The sequence below is a fragment of the Crotalus tigris genome, unplaced genomic scaffold, assembly GCF_016545835.1.
Source record: "Crotalus tigris isolate CLP2741 ecotype Arizona unplaced genomic scaffold, ASM1654583v1 scf7180000018565.659758, whole genome shotgun sequence".
Lineage (NCBI taxonomy): Eukaryota > Metazoa > Chordata > Lepidosauria > Squamata > Viperidae > Crotalus > Crotalus tigris.
In genome coordinates this window covers 614,341-635,959 of record NW_024097078.1, presented here as the reverse complement: position 1 = coordinate 635,959, position 21,619 = coordinate 614,341, and the positions used below count along the sequence as shown (strand labels likewise).

The 21,619-nt window shown below is 40.1% G+C and overlaps 1 protein-coding gene across 2 annotated transcripts in view; it reads left to right on the top strand.

Moving 5' to 3' along the window:
• STK17B (serine/threonine kinase 17b) overlaps positions 1-21,619 on the top strand; it is a 36,002-nt gene that overhangs the window by 7,265 nt on the left and 7,118 nt on the right. For both annotated transcript variants that reach the window (XM_039354631.1, XM_039354630.1), the window contains exons 3-5: positions 14,784-14,996; positions 19,397-19,541; positions 20,572-20,698. In XM_039354631.1, the coding sequence (XP_039210565.1) occupies positions 14,784-14,996; positions 19,397-19,541; positions 20,572-20,698 (485 nt within the window). The remainder of the gene's footprint in view (positions 1-14,783; positions 14,997-19,396; positions 19,542-20,571; positions 20,699-21,619) is intronic.

Sequence of the window (21,619 nt, the reverse complement as noted above, 5' to 3'; positions counted from 1 at the left end):
TGGGATATTTTAAAAGTCAACCTAGTATTCCAGGTCAATTATTGTAAAATAAATAATTAGCATGGGCTTTCTATTCTGGGAATGTGTTAATGAACATTCATAAAACAATCTGTTCTTATAATTCTTTTTATTAGCACTGTAGATACACCAAAAATTAATCTTATTTATTCTTAAAAGGAAAAAAAAGGATAGGAATAGGATTAGGATTGGCCTAGTTTTTGGTGGTACATATTTAGTTTTGAGAAAAATGATCTTGAAACTTAAAAAAAAAAGGAACGTGATTAATTTAGTTTTTTGTGAACAAAATATATGTTCTTGGGGCTGTTGAATTGAATAATAGAGGCTTGTTAAGGCGGGATAGGATTATAGAGTGTGTGTTATTCTATCAAAATATTTGCAGAACAGCTTTTGAACAAAGAAAAAGTTATTGGTGTGCCTGAACATTAGGTGGGAAACTTTAAAATGTCTAGCTATAAGAGATATAATCAATGCCAAGAAAGTTAGAATGTACTGGATTTTACAGTTAGAGTCAATAGTTAATAATTGTATTACAATAAATGTGTAGATATATATTGACTTTATACTTATCTTAATTTCCTCTTATACTGAACTGAATTATATTTGGCTTTTTGTGTGTATATGCCAAGTCTTTTCGTTTTGCTGATTGCTTCTATGAAGAAATCTTTAAATCCACTTAAAAGTGATGTACCCTTCTGTGCTCTGGATCACATATCAAAATTCCACTTCCTATTGAGGTTTCACAGGAGTAGTGGTGAGTGTGATAGTAAATAGAAATTTGAGATATACAGGTAGTCCTCAATTTATGACCATAATTGAGCCCAACATTTATGTTGTTAAGTGAGAAATTTGTTAAGTGAGTTTTGCCCCAGTTTACGACTTTTCTTCCCACATTTGTTAAGTGAATCATTGCAGTTGTTAAATTAATAACCTGGTTTTTAAGTGAATCTGGTTTCCCCATTGACTTTGCTTCTCAGAAGATTGTAAAAGGTGATCACATAACCCAGAGACACTGCAACGGTCATAAAGGTGAGCCAAGCATCCAAATGTAAATTATGTGACTATGGGGATGCTGCAACAGTCATAAGTCTGAAAAATGATCCTAAGTCACTTTTTTCAGTGCTTTTGTAACTTCAAAGAGTCACTAAGTGAACTGTTGTAAATTGAGGACTACCTGTATAAACATTTTGGGGGAAAAAGGTCCAAGAAACAGATTACAAGGTACTTGTTTATAAATAGTTAAAGACTCATATACTGTAGCTACTCCAGCAGCTACTTTTTTTTGTCCCTAAATGCATTATGTATACATAGCCACAGAATTAATAAGTAAATAATAGCCACTAAGCTTTGTTTGGAAACTGTAAAGGAAAGTAGCCAGATAGGAAAGCTGTGGAACTAAGCTAGTAAAACCTGTCCAAATTTGTAGACTCCTGCTATGATAGTATTCTAGTCCTGCTGCTACCGCCTCTTCCTCCTGCTTCTTGTTATTTGTATCCTCTCCTCACTAAAATGATGCATTCTTCCGAGCTTTCGGACTTGTGCTGGAACCCATCTTCAGGGAACCTCTCTCTAGCAGAGTGTGTGCTGTTCTGTGTGTGGTATTTAGTTTTACTGATAGTTTCTCCTGGGCAGTTGAAATGATTCCAGTGGGAGAATGGGATCCTGCAGATGAGTAGCTGCTAATGTAGGGCCTTACAATATAGATTAGTATCCGCACTTTAAATTAGATCTGGAAGTCTTTTGATAACCAGTGCAGGGCCTTCAGCACTGGTGTAATGTGCTCCCATTAATGAACATCAGTCAGAATTGCAACTTCTGATGTTGTTCAGAGGCATCCCCGTGCATAGCACACTGAGGTAATCTAAGCGGGAGACAATGAGTGCTTGAGCCAGTGTAAGCAGAGTCCTTTGCCTCTAGATAGATTGTAACTGGCACACCAGCTGAGGCTGGGAAAAAAATCTCATAGCCACAGCTTCTATCTCTTTTGGCAGGACCTGTAAGTCCAGAAGAACTGCCAGGTCAAAAGATTGCTCCTTCAGGAGGAGTCCCATTCTATCTTTGATGGACGAACAATTAATCCATCTTACTAGTATTCCGTTTAAGACTGTAAGAAAACTTACAGATTTCTAACTTGCCTATGTGTCTGTCAGTTTCATTTGTATTGAGCTATTTTGTGGAATATTAATGTGTCAACTAAAATGAATGTGTGCTACATCTCCATGTGATTTGAAGTTACATCTGGCAATGCCTGAGATAGATGTGTACATTTATTATCAAACCCTTTCTCTGAAGCATCATAAATTTGAAGGTAGCCAAAATGGAAAAAAAAAAAAGAGAGATGTCTGCAGATGGATGTCAGATCAAAGGGAGGGAAATCAGAAGTGGGTAGGTGAGGCAAAAAAATGAACAGTGTATTTACGCCTCATGCACAGCTATGACAAATGTGGAATCTTTCTGGTTATAACTTCCATGCAAAATTCCTGAAATTTGCTTACAATTTTTTTGCGAGGTGTGACCTTCAGTGCCTTAGCTTATGTATCAAAACTTCTTTTTTGCCTTAGATTGTATAGGAACTGATGGCAAGTTGAATGCATACTTGTTGCATTTCTTCCATGTTCTTCAAAGGACTTTTACCTAATCAAATGAAAAGCATTGCACAGCCCTAATGCATAGCTTATGTTTGGTTGTCTTCAGGAGAATGAAGTAGTTCCTTCTTTTTGTAATAGTGCCAGCAAATTTACTGAGCTAATTTCACCTAATGTGTAATGAGGCAATAATAATAATTACTTTAAAAAAATCAAGCTTTATTACATTACTGAGTTTTGCTGGCTCATACTGCATTTGTAGAAGATCAGTCACCTTGAAATAATAGGTGAGATTTTAAAGTTATGTTTATTTGTGGTAGCTATTCTGTTTGTACTTCAGTACACAATTCAGTTGCTGACCTCGGAATGAGGCATCTTTTGTTTCTTTTGGGTGTTTACTTGGAAAATTCTTCTTTTAATCATTTTATAATAGGGTCCTATGAGAACTGTTAAAAAATTTTTTTGGGGGGAAGAAACAAACATGAAATTGCAAGTTGTTTCCAAACTTGTGCATAATTTTATTAGAACATTTTATTTGTTAATTGAAATAGGATCTTTCAAAATGGATGTATATTTATATCAGGAAGAAATTTCAGAGAAAAAAATGACTTCTTTTTAAGGTAATATATTTTAAGTTTGTTTTTCACTGCTATAAGATTTGCATATTTTACATATACAAGATTTACACATTCTACCATTTCCACATCTAGTCCAATTAATGGGATGTTTTAAAATTATGTCTCTTTGTCAGGCCCTAAATTTAAAATTAGTGATCGCTTGTGGAGGAATAGTCTCAGTAACTGGCCTTGAAACGTGGACATTTTCCCAGCTAATTCACAACTCTCTTAGGATAGATCTTACCTGGTAAAAGTTAATTTCAAGAGAGGACAGTCGGGATTAAAGATGAATGTTAAGATAGAAATATATGTTATTTTAGAACAAGTATTGTATATAAAACTTAGATGTATATGTAGAGATGAAGAATTGATTGTAAAAAGTGGAATAATCTGATAAGAATGTATATGTAAGGAACGTCCTAGGTAGATCAGCAACACAGCACACCAGGAACGCTCCAGGATCCAACAAGGTTTATTGCGCGTTGTAGGAAAACAAAGTTTGCCCTGGGAAGGCTCCGTCCCCGCGCGTTAAATGTTACACCGCGTCACGCCCACCATACACACCCTAATCAGGCCTTATAAGGGAACCCCGCCCATGCTCCACCCATCCGCCCCACCCCGTGATAGACTCCACCCTCCGGATCCTCTGCCGTTTCCCCACAGCCAGTCCGAACAACAGCAAACCCCGTGATATAACTCCATCCTTCAGTTCCCCTTCTTTCGCTGACATTAGGACCTGTCAGACCCAGCGTCTCTTCCAGGGCCGTGTTTCACCGTTTACAGTCACTCCGGCAGCTTCCCCATCACGTGAGGAATCCATGCGCGCAATCAACCGACGCCGGCGGTGTAGGTGCCGTTCCGCCGGGGCTGCCTGGATGCGCCAAACCGTCAACTCAAGCCGCGCTGGATGCTATGAATAGCCGGGTAGGTGTCACGCTGGGTCTGACATTCGGCTTCCCCTCACCACAACTCCCCCTGGAAGAAAAGATAACTGATAAACCACAGAGTTTATGCTATTCAACTACCCCTTTCCTTTCCCCCCCGCTGTAGCCTTTCATGATACCTCTTGACCAACCCAGGGGCGGATACATCCTCCCTCGGTACCCAGGAGGCTTCGGACAAGGGATACCCCTTCCATAAGACCAGGTAATACAATCTTCCTCCCCGTAGCCGTGAGTCAACTATGTCCTCTATTTCATACCGTCCTGGTGTGACAGGACCTGGGGGTTGGTCATGGGGGACTCTCCCTAAGGGCTTCAATAAACTTACGTGGAAAGTCGGATGTATTTTACCTAGTAGTTTTGGCAATGCGAGCTTCACCGTTACAGGGTTGATGATCTGTACTATGCGAAAGGGGCCGATATATTTCGGTGCCAGTTTCCTGCATGGGACCTGTAACTTAATATATTTGGTGGACAAATATACGCTATCCCCCACCCGTAATTGGACTGGTTGTCGACGACCCTTATAAGCGTGGTACTTAGTCGCCTGTGTTGCCTGGCTTAGCGCCTGTTTCACCCTATTCCATACCTGGCCCGCTCGAGCAAGCCAGTCGTCTGATCGCTGTAAAAGGGGTTCCGATGACATACATCCGGGCACGGAGACCATGTCATGCCCATAAACAACCTGAAAGGGGGTCAACCCGGTGCTTTTATGTACCGCGTTGTTATACGCTAGCTCTGCAAACGGTATAAAGTCCACCCAATCCGACTGTTGGTAGGAGACATAACAGCGTAGGTACCGCTCGATGGCTGCATTTGCCCGTTCCGCCGCCCCGTTGGTGCAAGGGTGGTATGCCGAGCTTAGTCCTTGCGTGGTCCCGATGCTGGCTAGAAAGCCGCGCCAAAAACGGGCCGTGAATTGTACACCACGATCTGAAATAACCCGACGGGGCGCCCCGTGTAGTCTGTAAATATGTTGCACAAACATCTTAGCTAACTTTCTTGCCGAGGGTAGACCCTTGCAGGGGATAAAGTGTGCCTGCTTTGAAAATAGGTCGACCACTGTCCAAATAACCGTGTAGCCTCTCACATTTGGCAGGTCTACAATGAAGTCCATCCCGATATCCTGCCATGGCCGGTTCGGGTCAGATACCTGCTGCAGTAATCCCATGGCTTTTTCGGTATTGTTTTTGCCTGTGCGCATATGTGACATCCTTTGACATACTCTTCAATGTCTTTCCTCATCCCTGGCCACCAGAACTGGCGTCTCACTAAATGCAATGTCTTTACAAAACCGAAATGGCCAGCTAATTTTGAGTCATGGCATCTGTGATATACTCGGTTCCTTAGCCCCTGTGGGACATATAGCTTATCTCCATGCCAGGCTAGGTCATCACGACGACTTAAGACTCCGGGGTTAGCTAAGATCCAGGGATCTGTTAACAAGGCCGATCTCAGCTCATCCTCGAAGGTTACCAACTGTGCACTCACCTCAGGTTGTGTGGAACCTGGACTTTTTGGAGGTATGATAGCGTGAATCACCTGCTCTCTCCTGCTATTATACTGCGGTAGCCTGGACAATGCGTCCGCTAGGAAGTTCTTTCCTCCCGGAACGACCTTCAGATGGAACCTGAACCGTTGGAAGTATTGCGCCCATCGGACGTGTTTGGGTGCCAATCTTCTTGGAGTTTGGAGGACTGTGAGGTTCTGGTGGTCCGTCCACACCTCAAAGGGGTGCTGTGCGCCCTCCAACAAATGGCGCCAGGTAGACAGAGCCCATTTCACAGCAAACGCCTCCTTTTCCCACACTGCCCATCGTCGTTCCGTTTCGGTGAACTTCTTGGAGGTGTAGGCGCACGGTTGTAATAGACCTTCTGCATTGCGTTGCAACAATATCGCCCCAACAGCGACATCGCTGGCATCGGCCTGGACAACGAATGGTCGGCCTGGGTCGGGGTGCACCAGTATGGGCTCCTGTGCAAATAGTCTCTTAAGGGATTCAAAGGCCTGTTGACAGGTTACAGTCCAGGCGAGAGGTTGTCCCGGACGGGGTTTGCCAGCTATATGCTTGGTGCGCAATAGCTGAGTCAATGGCAGGGCTACATCAGCAAATGAGGGGATGAACTGCCGGTAAAAGTTCGCAAACCCCAGGAACCGCTGTAGTTGACGTCGGGTTTTTGGAGCTTGCCATTCTAATACGCACTGTACCTTACTAGGGTCCATCTCTATCCCTGCCGCAGAAACCCTGAATCCGAGATAATCAATACGCTCCTTGTGGAATTCGCACTTTGATAATTTACAGTAGAGCTGAGCATCTAACAATTTGCGCAAAACTGTGCGCACCAATTCCACATGTTCCTCTACTGACTGTGAATAGATCAATATGTCGTCCAGGTACACAAGAACACCCTTGTATAAGTGGTCATGCAACACTTCGTTAATAAGCTGCATAAATACAGCTGGGGCTCCTTGTAACCCGAAAGGCATTACCTTGAACTGATAACTGCCTAACGGACAGTTAAAGGTTGTCTTCCACTCATCCCCTTCCCTGATTCGAACCCTGTAGTACGCCTCACGGAGATCCAGTTTTGTAAAGATAGTTCCAGTAGCCAAATGGGTCAGAAGGTCTTTCATAAGTGGCAGGGGATACACCTGCTCTATGCATACCGCATTGAGACCCCTGAAGTCCACGCATAACCTCAAGCCCCCATCCTTTTTGCCCTGGAATAACACAGGAGCGGCCATCCGAGACCGTGCCGGCTCTATAAAGCCTCTGGCCAAGTTCTTATCTACGTACTTCCTCATCTCCTGTAATTCCGCGAATGTCATTGGGTACATTCGGGACTTTGGAAGTTTGGCTCCAGGAATAAGTTCAATTGCGCAATCTGTACGCCTATGGGGAGGCAAACTGTCGCACTCCTGCTCACTAAAGACCATTGCGAGATCATCATACACTGATGGATATTTGAACTGCTCCCCATCCTTTATTAGATCTGCCACCTCCCCCTTCCCGTTGCTAATGAGCCTCTCCGGAACCGGTGGTTGAGGACCTACTGCAAGGCGTAGGTGGCGAGCTCCATCTGCCCACCATATGGTTGGTGTCCATTTATCCAACCACGCCAGGCCTAGAATAATAGACTCTGACATGGAGGGGACCACTATAAATCTTAATACCTCCCAATGCGCACCTACTTCCATCCTAACGGGTTCAGTCACTAACGTGGTCGGTGCTCCTCCTAATAGGGACCCATCCACCTGCTCAAAGCGGATTGGGGATTTCAATCGGGTTACCCTTATATGCATCTGTTGCGCCACCCCCTTGCTAATCAGACATCTGGTACAACCGGTATCAACTAACGCCTGGAATGGCTTCGGTTCCCCAGTGACCGGACTTGTTAATGTTATTGGAATGTTAAACGGAACTATAGGTTCACTTACCATGGGATCCTCCACTGGACCCTCCTCCTCGTATTCGTGGAGCGCGGGGGGTGCATCACCAGGGGTTTGTTGGAGTGGCATCTGACCCGTATGGTAAGCAACTCGAGACTTCTCTGCGGATTTCTTCGGCGTGATACCCGGTCTACCGATTGCCGTCGGTGTGCCAGTCAGCTCGGTTAGGTCGGCCACCCCACACTCTGCAGCCCGGTGGCCCGGTCGGTTACAGCGAAAGCACCTGAATACGGGCTTCGGTCGGGCGGTACCCGGTACGGCCTGAGTAACGCCCCCCCCGGACCGGTCTGGAGCACGGCGCGCTTGTGGTTTGTCTGCACGTACGTCAGGACGGTCCCTCAATCCAAACTCCAACTCCATAGCAGCTTTAAACCAGTCGACTAGGTGTCCTACAACCCCTCTGACTGCGCAGGCGCGACGTATGTCCGAGTCCAGGCCAGCCTGGAAGTGATGGATCAGTAACCGATCTGGCCACGACCTCAGCCTCCCAGCCGCCTTTTGAAACTCGCGGATATATATCTTCACCGGTCTACCCCTCTGTCGTAAGCCTACCAATTGGGCCTCGGCTCTTTGTAGACGGGTTGGGTCATCGAACCTTGCCCTCAGTGCCTTGAGGAACAGCCCTATGTCGGTTAACTCTCTTGCTTGCTCGCTGTATAGATCCGCGGCCCAAGCAGCAGCCTCTCCCTGCAAACATGCTGTGACCGCCACCACCAGTGCCCAATTGGAAGAGTATAGGGCGGTAAAGCGGTCCAGATGATTGAGCACGTGGCTCAGGAATACTGCTAACCGATCTGAGTCACCGTCGAACGTGAGCGTGATCGGGGGGGGATTCCATACCACATTCTGTGGCCATGGGGTTGGCGCCAGGCCTTCGTATGGAGCATTCCCCGGGTGTAGTATAGGACGAGATCCCTCCCCCATGGACCCCGCCCTTAGCCTATCAGCACCTAGAGATTGACCTGCCGCCGGGCGCGGCCCCAGTCCGTAACGGGGTCGTTCCGCTTCAACCCGCCCCGGGTCTGGGTCCTGGAATGCTTTCATTTCCATCCCTGGACTTGACAGGTGGAAACGGGAGGAATAGGCCGGACTGCCCTTAACAGGACTACGGAGCGTTGCAGGATGAAGACGTTCCCCGAACTGCTCTCTCAGAACATCCAAAGTATACTGTCCTGGAGCCGTTGAGCAGCTCCATTCCTCCTCCGGATCTCCAGTCACCCGGCGTTCCCTCCATCCAGTGAAACTCGGCGCTAACCGCCGTCCCCTATTGTCCTCTGGTCCTTCCAATGCCGAACCTAGCCACCAGTCACCCTCAGTCCCCACCGGGCGTTGTAGCCCTAAACTTGGTTCCAGCTCCGCCGGAACGCGAACCCTCTCCTTTGGCCGCACTACCGGCTGCTTGGCTACTGCGCCGCCGACGTCCGGGCCCTCCAGCTGCTCGTCGGGCTCCGCCGCCTCCGCAGCCTCCACCGGGTCCGCCCCTTGTGTTCCCTCCGCCATAACGCTGCAGGCAACCGGCGTCGATCGGCAATAAAGGTGAGGGCAAACTTACTGTAAGGAACGTCCTAGGTAGATCAGCAACACAGCACACCAGGAACGCTCCAGGATCCAACAAGTTTTATTGCGCGTTGTAGGAAAACAAAGTTTGCCCTGGGAAGGCTCCGTCCCCGCGCATTAAATGTTACACCGCGTCACGCCCACCATACACACCCTAATCAGGCCTTATAAGGGAACCCCGCCCATGCTCCACCCATCCGCCCCACCCCGTGATAGACTCCACCCTCCGGATCCTCTGCCGTTTCCCCACAGCCAGTCCGAACAACAGCAAACCCCGTGATATAACTCCATCCTTCAGTTCCCCTTCTTTCGCTGACATTAGGACCTGTCAGACCCAGCGTCTCTTCCAGGGCCGTGTTTCACCGTTTACAGTCACTCCGGCAGCTTCCCCATCACGTGAGGAATCCATGCGCGCAATCAACCGACGCCGGCGGTGTAGGTGCCGTTCCGCCGGGGCTGCCTGGATGCGCCAAACCGTCAACTCAAGCCGCGCTGGATGCTATGAATAGCCGGGTAGGTGTCACGCTGGGTCTGACAGTATATACTGGAATGTCACATCAAATCCAATGTTTGTTTGTTTGTTTTTAACTGTATTATAAATAAAATTTGTAAAAAAAAAGTTAATTTCAAGAATGTTTTAATTAAATATTTTAGGTGTTTTCTGGTGGTATTTTATTGTCTTAAACTTTATGAATATAGGTGGAGTAAGGGTTTAAAAATATTTTAAACTATGGGTGGGTTAGCTAGAAAGATTTTGGTGCGCACAGCATATACTTTTCATTTAATTATCTTCCAAAAATTTCAACTTCCTGATTCTGTTTCCTGTCTAATCTTAGTATTGTATTTCTGAGCATTCCTATAAACTTATGTGCTAAAATAAAAATGCTGGTTTTCAGGCATTCTTAACTTGGCTGAGGGAACACATTTTTCTTTACTTCTGAAAGGTCAACTTGGTTTTTAAACAGTATGTGGTTTTCTTCTAAAAACATAAGCTTACCAGCATACATTTTTTATTCCACAGTGAAATGAGTGGTAAGGGAAAAAATGGCATGATTTTTTTTTCACTAGCAATTGAGAAATGGTTTTTGTACAGAGACTTTAAGATGTACTTTTATATTTTATCAGGAAAGCTATTGTTTGAACTTGCCCAGTTCATTAATTTCACTTTAACTTTTTATCTGTCAAGGTATGCTTATGGGTAGCACTCTTTGGGGTCTTTAATCTCCACCAAAAGTGGGATTTGTCTTTGACCATTTCTTCTATCTCAAGTCTTTCCTGATTTTAATTGTTTACTCCTCCTTTCCAATGCTCTTGAAATGTGTGTACAGGCAAGCAGGTCATAAGAATTCTGCAGCAGTCATTTTAGCTCCTCATTACTCTTTGACAAATTAAGAAAGATAAAACAAAAAACATCATCAGTGATGTAAACTGTTTTGGGCCAAGTTCCACCTTACTAATGGAAAGCCAATATATATGATTTGCTCTAGGATTTGGTTACCCTGATAGCCAAAATCAAAGGACCTGCAAACTCCTGTAATAAAAATCAAAGTGCACAATGAAAAATGGGATTGAAATTACCAGACTAATGATAACAGGTGGAAGAACCAGCCTTAGAACTGTCAATGAAGATATCAAAGTAATGGACAGCTTTTGCCGTTTAGGATCAACTATCAACACCAAAGGAACAAGCAGTCTTGAAATATGCTTTATTATATATGCAGATTAGCCAACAATGCTTTGGAACATGCTGTGATGTGTTTATGTCTACAAAGATCAGAATTGTGTAAGCAACTGCATTCCCTGTGACACTGTGGAAGCAAAATTGAATCTTAAAGATGCATGATAGAAAGAGTACTGATGCTTTTGAAAAAACTACTAAGAAAAACTTAGCCAAGAAAACAAAGAAATGGATCATCAAATAAATCAACCCAAGGATCTTTTTTTTGAGGCATAAATTATCAGGCTCAAATTACCTCACTTTGGATATCTTATATAAAGACCCAGCTCTCTCGAGAAAGCTTTCTAGAATTAGAGCTTTCTAATTCTGGAAATGGTGGAAAGAAAGAGAAGAGAATGACCAGCAGCACTTATAGTGGCAATAGGTGAACGATTGGAAGACCTAAAAAAACAAGTTACAGACAAATCATCATGGAGAAAATCTATATACATGGTTGGCTAAGAGTCAACAACAGCTTGAGGGAACATAATCAGCATTTTAAAACTCTGTTGTTCATACCCAGTTCAAATGTCTGTTTATTGTTGCAGAGCTATCACAAATTGAGTCTGGACAGTGTGAAATGGGATTTTATGTTTAACCAATTAGAATACATGGATTTTGGGGAGAATTTCATAAACATGTTTAAAGCGATTTATTCCAAACAGGTAACTAAAGTGATAATTAATGGAGAAACTACTAAAAACTTTCAAATCCAAAAAGGTACAAGGCAAGGTTGTCTGTTATCTCCACCATTGCTTATATTATCCCTGGAGGTACTAAACAGAATGATTTGGAAAGATGAGCAGATTAAAGGATTAGAGATCAAGAGAGAAACTTTCAAATTGCAAGCCTTTGCTGATGATCTTGTTTTTATAATTGAAGAGCCATTATAATCAGGGATAAGGCTAATGGAAGTACTGGGTGAGTATGGTGAAATGGCAGGCCTAAAGATAAATAAGGAAAAAACTAAAATGCTCGTGAAAAATATGATTAGAACACAGAAAAACGAACTAGCTGACAGATTAGGCATCCAGATCACAAAGAAAATAAGATACTTAGGGATACAATTAACAGCTAGGTGTGTGACAATCAAAAGAGACAATTATGATAAATTAATGGAACAGATTAAAACGGACTTGGATACCTGGACAAACCTCCAGCTCTCTTTTATGGATAGAATTGCCGTAATCAAAATGAACGTATTACCTAAAATATTATTTCTATTTCAGTGTATACCAATTAAATTAGAAAAGGAATTCTTTCAAAATTTCAACCAATCCATACTTAAATTCATTTGGCAAGGAAAAAAAGCAAGGATTAAATTAAAATTATTACAGGATGCTAAGGAAAGGAGGGGTCAGCCTCCCTGAACTGGAAAAATACTATCAATCTACAATCTTACTATGGGTGTGGGATTGGATTTGGCTGGATAACCAGAGATTATTAAAATTGGAAGATCATGACATGCAGATTGGATGGCATGCTATATTATGGGATGAGAAACATAAAGTTCACCAGTACTTTCGGAGGCACTACATCAGATGGGCGTTAATAGATGTATGGACCAAAATCCGGCAACAGAATTATAGACAAGTTCCCAATTGGATTTCAACTTTAGAAATGTATATACACCCAAGGTTTATCCAGTTAGGGAATGTGATAACTTATAAAAACATATTAGACGAGAGGAGAATTAAAATAGAGGAAAAATCTTCAAGATGCAGGGATAGAATTAGAATCTACAAGCAAGATATAGGAAAGACAAAAAAGAGTGGGGTATAAAAATCGAACCAACAGAACTAGACAAAATATTATTAGGGCCCAAGGATAAAATGATTAAAAAATATATCACTCTCTTTTAGATCAGGCAATATACGAAGAACAGTCAAGGAGACTATGCTAATTTGGAATAGGGATTTTGGTTTCAGCATTGATCTGCATATTTGGCAAGAATTGTGGGAAAGAAATAGAAAACTCAACTCTAGCTACCTCGTACAAGGAAAATCTCTACAAGATGTTTTATAGATGGCACTTCCCACCCATAAGGCTAGCCAAAATGGGTCCTAATATCTCACCTTTATGCTGGAAATGTAAAACAGCAATAGGATCATATTACCATATGTGGTGGGAATGCCCAAAGGCTTGTGAGTATTGGAATAGGATGCGAAGATGGCTGAAAGATATATTAATGTTGGACTTAAGAGTTAAAACCTGAACTTTTCCTGTTGGGAATAACCACGGAGAAATACAATAAGGGAACAATCTATTTGCTGTTACATGTCTTGACTACAGCTAGGCTTGCATTCGCGCAAAAATGGAAGAGCAAAGAAATTCCCACAGAGGAAGAGACACTATATAAAATATTAGAATGTGCGGAAATGGACAAGCTCACAATGGTATTGAAAGACAAATGTAGATCAGTTTATTTCGAAACCTGGGATAATTTTTACTGCTGGAAGGATTCGAGGAGGACGGTTGGGATTATAGGCTAGTGTTAAGATAGAAATATATGTAATTTTAGAATAAGTATTGTATATAAAATTTAGATGTATATTCAGAGATGAACTGATTGTAAAATGTGGAATAATTTGATAAGAATGTATATATTGGAATGCCACGTTATATCCAATGCCTTTTTTAAATTGTATTATAAATAAAATTTTGTAAAAAAACAAATTGAGTCTGGAGATTTTTTTTGTTTTGAAAGAATATAAGACCCCTTCAGATTAAAAATCTGAGGAGAATTTAAGCAAATTATATATTAAAAATTGGAAAAAGTTCTAAATGAATTTGGGTGGGGGTATTATTTCTCATAAATCTAAAAAAAGCCTGCATGTTTTTATTCTGGTTTATGACTGAAATAAAGATCTGATTGGTTTGGTTTAATATTATTTTCATAGAGGCATAAATTGCTCAATAACTCTATATTTATACTTGCCAATATGAAACTGATAGAGGGTGAAATAAAGCAGGCATGTCAAACTCGCGACATCATGTGACATCACGCAACGTATCGGGCCGGTTTTGCCATTGCTGGCAATGGGGTGGGTGTGGCTTCCACATGACATATCCGGCCCATGGGCCGACAGTTTGACACTCCTAAAATAAAGCATTAATATCTAAAATGCTATAAAATCATTTCATGGTTTTGTTTCAGGATCTTAAATACATAATCCTTTTAATATATCTGATAACTACATTTGCACTCTATATTCAGTGTTCAGAAAAGAAGTACTTAATCCTCTCAATATGTTTTAGCGTAACTTTAATGTCTAATGTTCAATAATAATGTCACTACAAACATGGCTTTAATTGTTAAAATCTTAGGGTTACTGAGATCTGTTTTAATAATAGTGAACTCTTTAAGATAATAGTTTTGTATAAAAGTGATGTTATGGGTTCTAAGGTGACAATCTTTATATCTCATTTACATCAGTTAAATTGAGCACATTCTTTACAATATGTAGTCTGTTTCTAGGATCTAAATTAGGGAAGGGATTGGAACTGAGATATGAGAAATGATGAATTAGAAGCAAAGAGGTAGTAAATTGAACCTATGGTAGGAGCTGCCATGTAGATCACAGCTAAACATTTTGTTGAAAGAGCTCTGTTTTGGCTTTACATCAAGGATGAATGACCCATGATCTTCCAGATGTTGAATACCAAGCTCCATTCAGTTTCAGCCACTACATGGAATGCAGGAGGCTGGGACTGGATTGCAAGACTATAGCAGATCTAAAATAAATCTTTACAGAAGATAAAGTTACGAATGCAAAACATAGCACATGCCTATCTGTAAAGAACAAAGGGTGAAATATTACAAAATGTTTTTGTCCTTCTGATTTGTGCTAGTGAGATACAATACTTCACAGTTATTTCTTCTCTTTTTTTTTTTCAGAGGAAAATTTGGTGTGGTTAGAAAATGTATTGCGAAAGCTACAGGCCAGGAATATGCAGCTAAGTTTCTGAAAAAGAGGAGAAGAGGCCAAGACTGCAAAGCAGACATTCTGCATGAAATTGCTGTTCTCGAACTAACAAAACCAAGTCCCCGGGTAGTAAATCTCCACGAAGTCTATGAAACAACAAATGAAATAATCTTAGTTTTGGAATAGTAAGTATATATTCTAACCCTACTCTCTAATCCCTTTTTCTTTTCAACTGAATAAAATAGTGGAAAGAAATTATATAAAAGGGCTTGTGACTCTGTAAGATAATTCTTGGAGAACTAAACAGAATGGGTTCAATTATCAAACTTTGCATGACAGGTAAAGTCAACAGCAACAAAAGAGAAATCAGCTGTGAGAATGGGCCAGATTCCATGCAGTAGCTTCAGGGGAAAATCCAGGAAAAAGTCCCCCAGTGCATTCTTGAAGTTGGGCAGTGGCTTGGAATGCTAGTGACTCTTCTGGTCTCAACTCCCTTCCCTTTTCCTTCTTGTTCACGTGACCCAGAACAGAACCGTTTGAAGTGGTTGGAAAGAATTTCAAATACTATACTCTACATGTGGTCCCCAATCTTATTTCACTGTTCTAGATTTATTTATTTGGCAAATTTGTATTGCCATTCAACTAACCAATAGAACTATGGATGGTGAACAGAGATACAAACAATAAAGTTATCCAAACCATTTAAAAGAAAAGTGACACCCAGGTTGAGGCCTCCATAATAAATGCATTGCCAACATATCATACTTACATACATCAAAACTTTAGTAACATTCTGATTCCAGTGCCTAGGAGAAAAGCCAAATCTTTATGACCTTCTTCAAGGTAAGCAAGGCCAGGGCCATCCATTACTCTGGAAGGGAGCTATTCCATAATTCAAGTCAAGTAAGTTTATTACAGTCAAAGACCAGAAGCTATTCCATAAGGTAATCACCATGACAGAGAAGACATGCTTCCTGGCACCCATCAGATAACATAGCTTCACCAAGGGAACTCACAGCAGAGATCATTAAGAATATGCAATCCCACAAGTAATCTGGCTCACACCGTGCTGAACTTTAAAGATGATAACCATTTTCATCGTACCAGAAAGCCTACTGCAAATTATGAAGCAGCACTATTTCATGGGCACAATGTGTTAAAGAGTCACTTTATGAAGGAGATAGGCACTTTCTAAATTTCCTTCCTTCCTTCCTTCCTTCCTTCCTTCCTTCCTTCCTTCCTTCCTTCCTTCCTTCCTTCCTTCCTTCCTTCCTCCCTCCCTCCCTCCCTCCCTCCCTCCCAGATCTACATGCACACAAAGTACACATAGGCAGAGTCTAAACAGCAACTAAGACCTTGGTCAAACCATGCATTAGAGTTTCAGGACCTACCCTAGTTCTTTCTGGAATCCTACTTTGTCTATTGGGGAATCTTTCCTCATTGCAATAATGGGCAGCCATAGGAAACTCCAAGGCTTCCATCCTCCCCTCTGCTGGTCCAGGAGCCCTACCACACAGCCAACAAGCAAGCAAGTCAGCTGTAGTTTTGGGGGCCTTCTGATAGTAAGACAGCTATAAGAAAATAGTGTAGTTCTCTTTAATACCCAGTGGATTGAATTTATGTGATTAGGAATATTTGAAGTAAATTGTTTCAATTACACAAATGAAAAATTTCAAGTCTCTTGTCCCCAACCCAATCCCCAACACTAGGTTGCAGAGAGCAAGTTTGCTGTAGTGCAGGGGTTTTCAAACTTGGCCCTTTTATGACTTGTGGACTTCAACTCCCAGAATTCCTCAGCCAGACACGCTGGGAGTTGAAGTCCATAAGTCATAAAAGGGCCACGTTTGAAGACTCCTGTAGTGGTTAAAGCATGAGGCTAGAAACTGGAAGGCTGTGAATTGTAATCGTGCCTTAGACAAAAAGCCAGCTGGGTGGCTTTAGGTCAGTCATCCTCAGAAGGCAAGAGCAAACCATTTCTGAAGAGGCTACTCCAAAGACTTGCTGAAGCAGTCACCAGGAATCATGCATGACTTAAACCTCCCTGCAACCCTAACAGAAATAGTAGGCTGTAGGTATATCATTAAGGAACTTTATATTTCTCCTATGAGATGACTGTGTTGTTGTGCTGCTCTTTATTTTGACTTTAAAAAAAAAAAAACAATTTGTGATTGACATATATAACCTGTTTGGCTCACCAAGCTGCTGCTGCTGTCTTCTCTCACCGGCATTTGGTACTGCCTCCTAGTAAGGGAATTATGTCCTCAGGTAACAGATGGTGCAAACAGGAACTTAGCTTGTAAAATCTGCTTTTCAGACTACTTACTTATAAAGCTGAGAGGATGTTTACAGTCTCTGATAAGATTAGAAGCAACTGTTTAAAACCCAGAATGGTTGGAAGTATAGATGATTACAAACGTCATTCCTGAAAAGCCTGGATCCTTTTGAAGATTTTGCTAAATATCAGTGAGGGGTTCCTTATATGGCTAATTTAATCCTGTTTTTGTAACACCGGCATTTACCCTTTCTTTTCCACTTGTCTAATCCATTTTTGTTCATTTCATCTATTCTTCACAGTGAATTTGCTGTTCTCTATTTTCATCCTGTTTTTTTTTTTTCTTTTGAAAGAAGAGAGGAGAATGTGCATTTTATCTTGTGTTTCTCTACAGTCAGATTGGTTTGGATGTGGTGGAAAGAATGATTGATATATTCAGAGAGAGGGATCTGCTTATGAATGGGATACTTTATTTTACAAGCAGTTTATTTTAATCAGTACTTCCATTGTTCTGGTCTCAGATCTTACCTCCCGTTTTGAGAGGGTAAATGTATATGATTGTGCCCATGTACACACACAGGCACATACAAATGGTATATATGTGTACATTTATTGGAAGGGGAAGATCAGATTGGTTTCAGTTGGAGTTAACCATTTTAGATTACTATGGTAGGGAAAGTGGGTAGCACATGGGATTTTTGCCTATATTTATGCTTTTACCTGCCTAATTTTTGTGGTTCATTTGTCAGGTTAATGCAATATGCAATTTTTTCTTTGGCTTTTTTTTGTTGATGTTATTGATGTTCTTTCTTTTTTGGAGTCATCCTTAATGTATCCTGTAATTTTTCTCAACTTGGGCTTTTTGTGTCACCTTTCTGACTGATAACAGTTCAGTTATTTTGTTCAGTGCTAAATAGCCATTCTTTCTAGTGTGAAGTTATGCAGTGTGACAATTTCACTTTTGTACAGTTTATCTTTCAATATTGTCATTATAGGCCATATCCACACTAATCTCATTTCCGTCTTTCTAGCTCTGTTAATGTGTCAGATTTGCTGAAATAAATAAACTTGTAGCTGACAAGTGAAACTTTTTAGCAGGATGCAGATAGATAAACACAAATATATATATTGTCCGTAATATATAATAGTCCATAATAGTAATGCAACCAACTCTCATGGTTGTAATGCTGATAAGATGAAGGGTGATCTTTATTTCATGAAAGAAAACTGGGAGATAAATAGAAATAAATTCATGATGTGATAATAACAAAATCAACTTTATCTGCTACTCTTTTGAAGCAAAAGCTTATATTTGGTCATATTTTCCTTGGGCACAAATGATGCAAAAATTATATGGGTGGGGGGGATTGGTATATGGAACAACACTCTTTTACAGGTTTATTGCATCACATATTCCAATGCAAGGACATGCAATTAGTTGAAAAACTGAAAGTATTTTGCCTGTGTGCAAAAATTATTTGGATGCGTGCACAGGAATCTTAGAATGCAATGGAAGAAAATTCATTGATGTGTGGCTGTGGTTCTGGCAAACATTTTGTTTTCATCTTCTTTCTTAAATTATGTGTGTATTAAATATAAATAAACATGATCGCTTCAGGGAAGGTATGTGACTAGAGTGCCAAATCAAAATGTACTCCAGAAAACATAAGGCTACATTTTTTTGCATTTCGTGAAAGGTTGTGGTGAATTAACAATTTATACCAGTCAAAGTATTTTTTGTTTGCTTTCAGATTTTTAAGTGAAAAGAGGTTCAGAATAAAATGTTTTAATTCTTTTTTAGAGAGTTAAAATGAGTGTTCCTAGAAAGTTTAAAGAAAACAAAACAAGCTAAAAGTTCAGCATCATGTGTTCTGGAGCATTGCTTTTTCATTGTTACTTACTTGATTAGGAAAGCAACTGCCAAATTTTAGAAATAAAATATTTCTTTCCTTTTCCATCAGTAACAGGCTGTGTTAAGACTTCAATATCCATTAAAATCTGTTTTTGTTGTTGTTTTTCTGGTATTTACCAACATTATAGAAAGTGATGCCGTTTCTTTGAGCTCATAGTTGTGAAGCTTGCATTCAGTTTTGCATTTTTCCATATAATTTCTTCACTACAATTTTATCTTTGAAAGGACTGGTTCTTCTAAAGGTATAAAAGAAAAATGATTCACTTTTGTTTATCTTCACCAATATCATTTTAAATAAGCATGTTTAAGAAACTGAAATTATAAGCCAACAACTGCTTTCCATGTTCTATTTTGACAGTAAGATGCTGACAATTACATGTGTTCACATATAATTTTTTCAGTGCAGCTGGAGGAGAAATCTTTAATCTATGTCTCCCAGACCTAGAAGAAACTATAGAGGAAATTGCTATCATTAGGCTTATAAGACAAATACTCGAAGGCGTTTGCCACTTGCATCAAAACAATATCGTGCACCTAGATTTAAAGGTAATGTGCATAGTAAACTTCATTGATACTCTTTTAAAAATTATAAAGTAATAACTATGAAAATGGGATTCATAGAGAATAGATAAATAAATTTTATTCCACCTGTATCTTTAGATTTTCAGTTGTTACTGATTAAGATTCAAATCCTTACATATTTAAGATTACAACTGTTAGGCAATGCAAATTATGGATAATATGCTATTACATAGTGGGAAATATTTCAGAGTAAGCATATAGACTCTAAAATACATTGAATGTTTATTTAATAGGATTTTTCATAATCTTTCATAAAACTTTAGATATACATCATTAGATATACAACAAGCCAAATAAAGAATTAAGATTGCAAAAGGATAAAAATTCAAAATGCTTATTTTTAAAAAACCAAATATTTAAACAAGTACTTAGAGGTAGCATATATGCAACTTTCTACCCAATATTTTAGTTTCCATTTGTTTCCCTTCTCTTTGATTTTGTCTAAAAACTGATTTTTCATTTTATCATTTGCTTTTCTTCTTAGTTAGAAGTAATTCTATCTAGAAAAGTTACGGATAAAAGCCCCAGGCTGCTTTTGAAAGAGTCATGTAGCTACTTGAAATTTTATAACTTTAGAATTTATGCTGATAATGAGATTTAATAGCAAAATATCAAAACTGTGAGCTTTATCTTTATGGTCTTATTTACTTTAGAATTGGAAGAGGCAAAATTTAAAAAATGTTGTTTTCTACCCCAACATTTCTTCCCATTGAACATGTGGGATATTAATTTAAAATATGGTTTTGAAATTTTGAACTCTTTTTTTAACAAATTTTAAAAGGCTGAGATGTATCTTTAGGTTTATTATGAAAATAAATAATCTATTACTAAGGAGCTATTTGGCAGCCACCTACACTTAGTGTTCCATTGATTCCACTGGGTTTATACCAGTATAGATAGCCTTATTCATGTTATGATATATATGCTTACAAATATAATATAAATGATTAATCAATTAATTTAGATATCAATAATGTTTGTTTGTTTATTGTAGCCCCAGAATATTTTATTGAGTAGTGTATGTCCCCTCGGTGATATAAAAATAGTTGACTTTGGTTTGTCTCGGAAGATTGGAAATTTTGGTGAATTACGAGAAATTGTTGGAACACCTGAATATCAAGGTAATTTGCACATATTATTTGAAAGCATTTTCCCTGACATTGCACTAGCCAGACTTTTAGAAGAATATCAGTTCCTTTGCTCTCAAGACTGAAACAAACTTTCTTTTTTAGATGTTCTTCAAGTGACCATAAAACATGCTTTTTTCTCTAAATGGAAAAAGTATAGCTTCAAAATAAGCTGGAGAAATTGTGACCCTATAGATGCATAACCATTTTTAATAGAAGATGAATGCCCCATAATAAAAACACAAAATAACCATAAAATTATGTCTGTAGTGGACCTGATTTACTTCTGTAATCAATTATGATGTGTTTGTTGGATGATTTCCCTGTTGTATTCTGAACAGTCTTCAGTCACTTGAAGAAGGGTGATATGGTCTCTTTGCAAATAAAACAAAGAGTGCATATAGAAATGGTGTATAAATATAATACAAAGATCTATATATCACAATTTCAGAGTATATACAAATAATTATAAAGAAAATAATCTTCCTGTAACAGGTATATTGTATTAAATGAATACTTCCCCCCCCCTTTCTCTGTGTGAAATGATAACATAATTTATCACAGAAGGTTCATTGAGTGGAGGAGGGTTTACTGGCAAAATACACATTTAGTGGTATTACTAGGCACCTCCCAATAGTTGAAAGAGGTCCTTCAGACAATGCATATGTCCTAGTTACCTCACAACTGAATTACTGCAATGCAATTTATGTGGTGCTGCCCTTGGCGATCATCTGGAAGCTACATCTGGTTGAAAATATAATGGTGCAAGTAGTAATAGAAGTTTGTTAGCATGCTGGTGTGTCACCACTGCTAACTGCCTTGGTTACCACTTGACTTCCAAGTGCAGTTCAAGGTACCGATCATCACCTATAGCAGTGGTCCCCACCTTTTGTGACTTGGCAGCCCAGTTGGGAG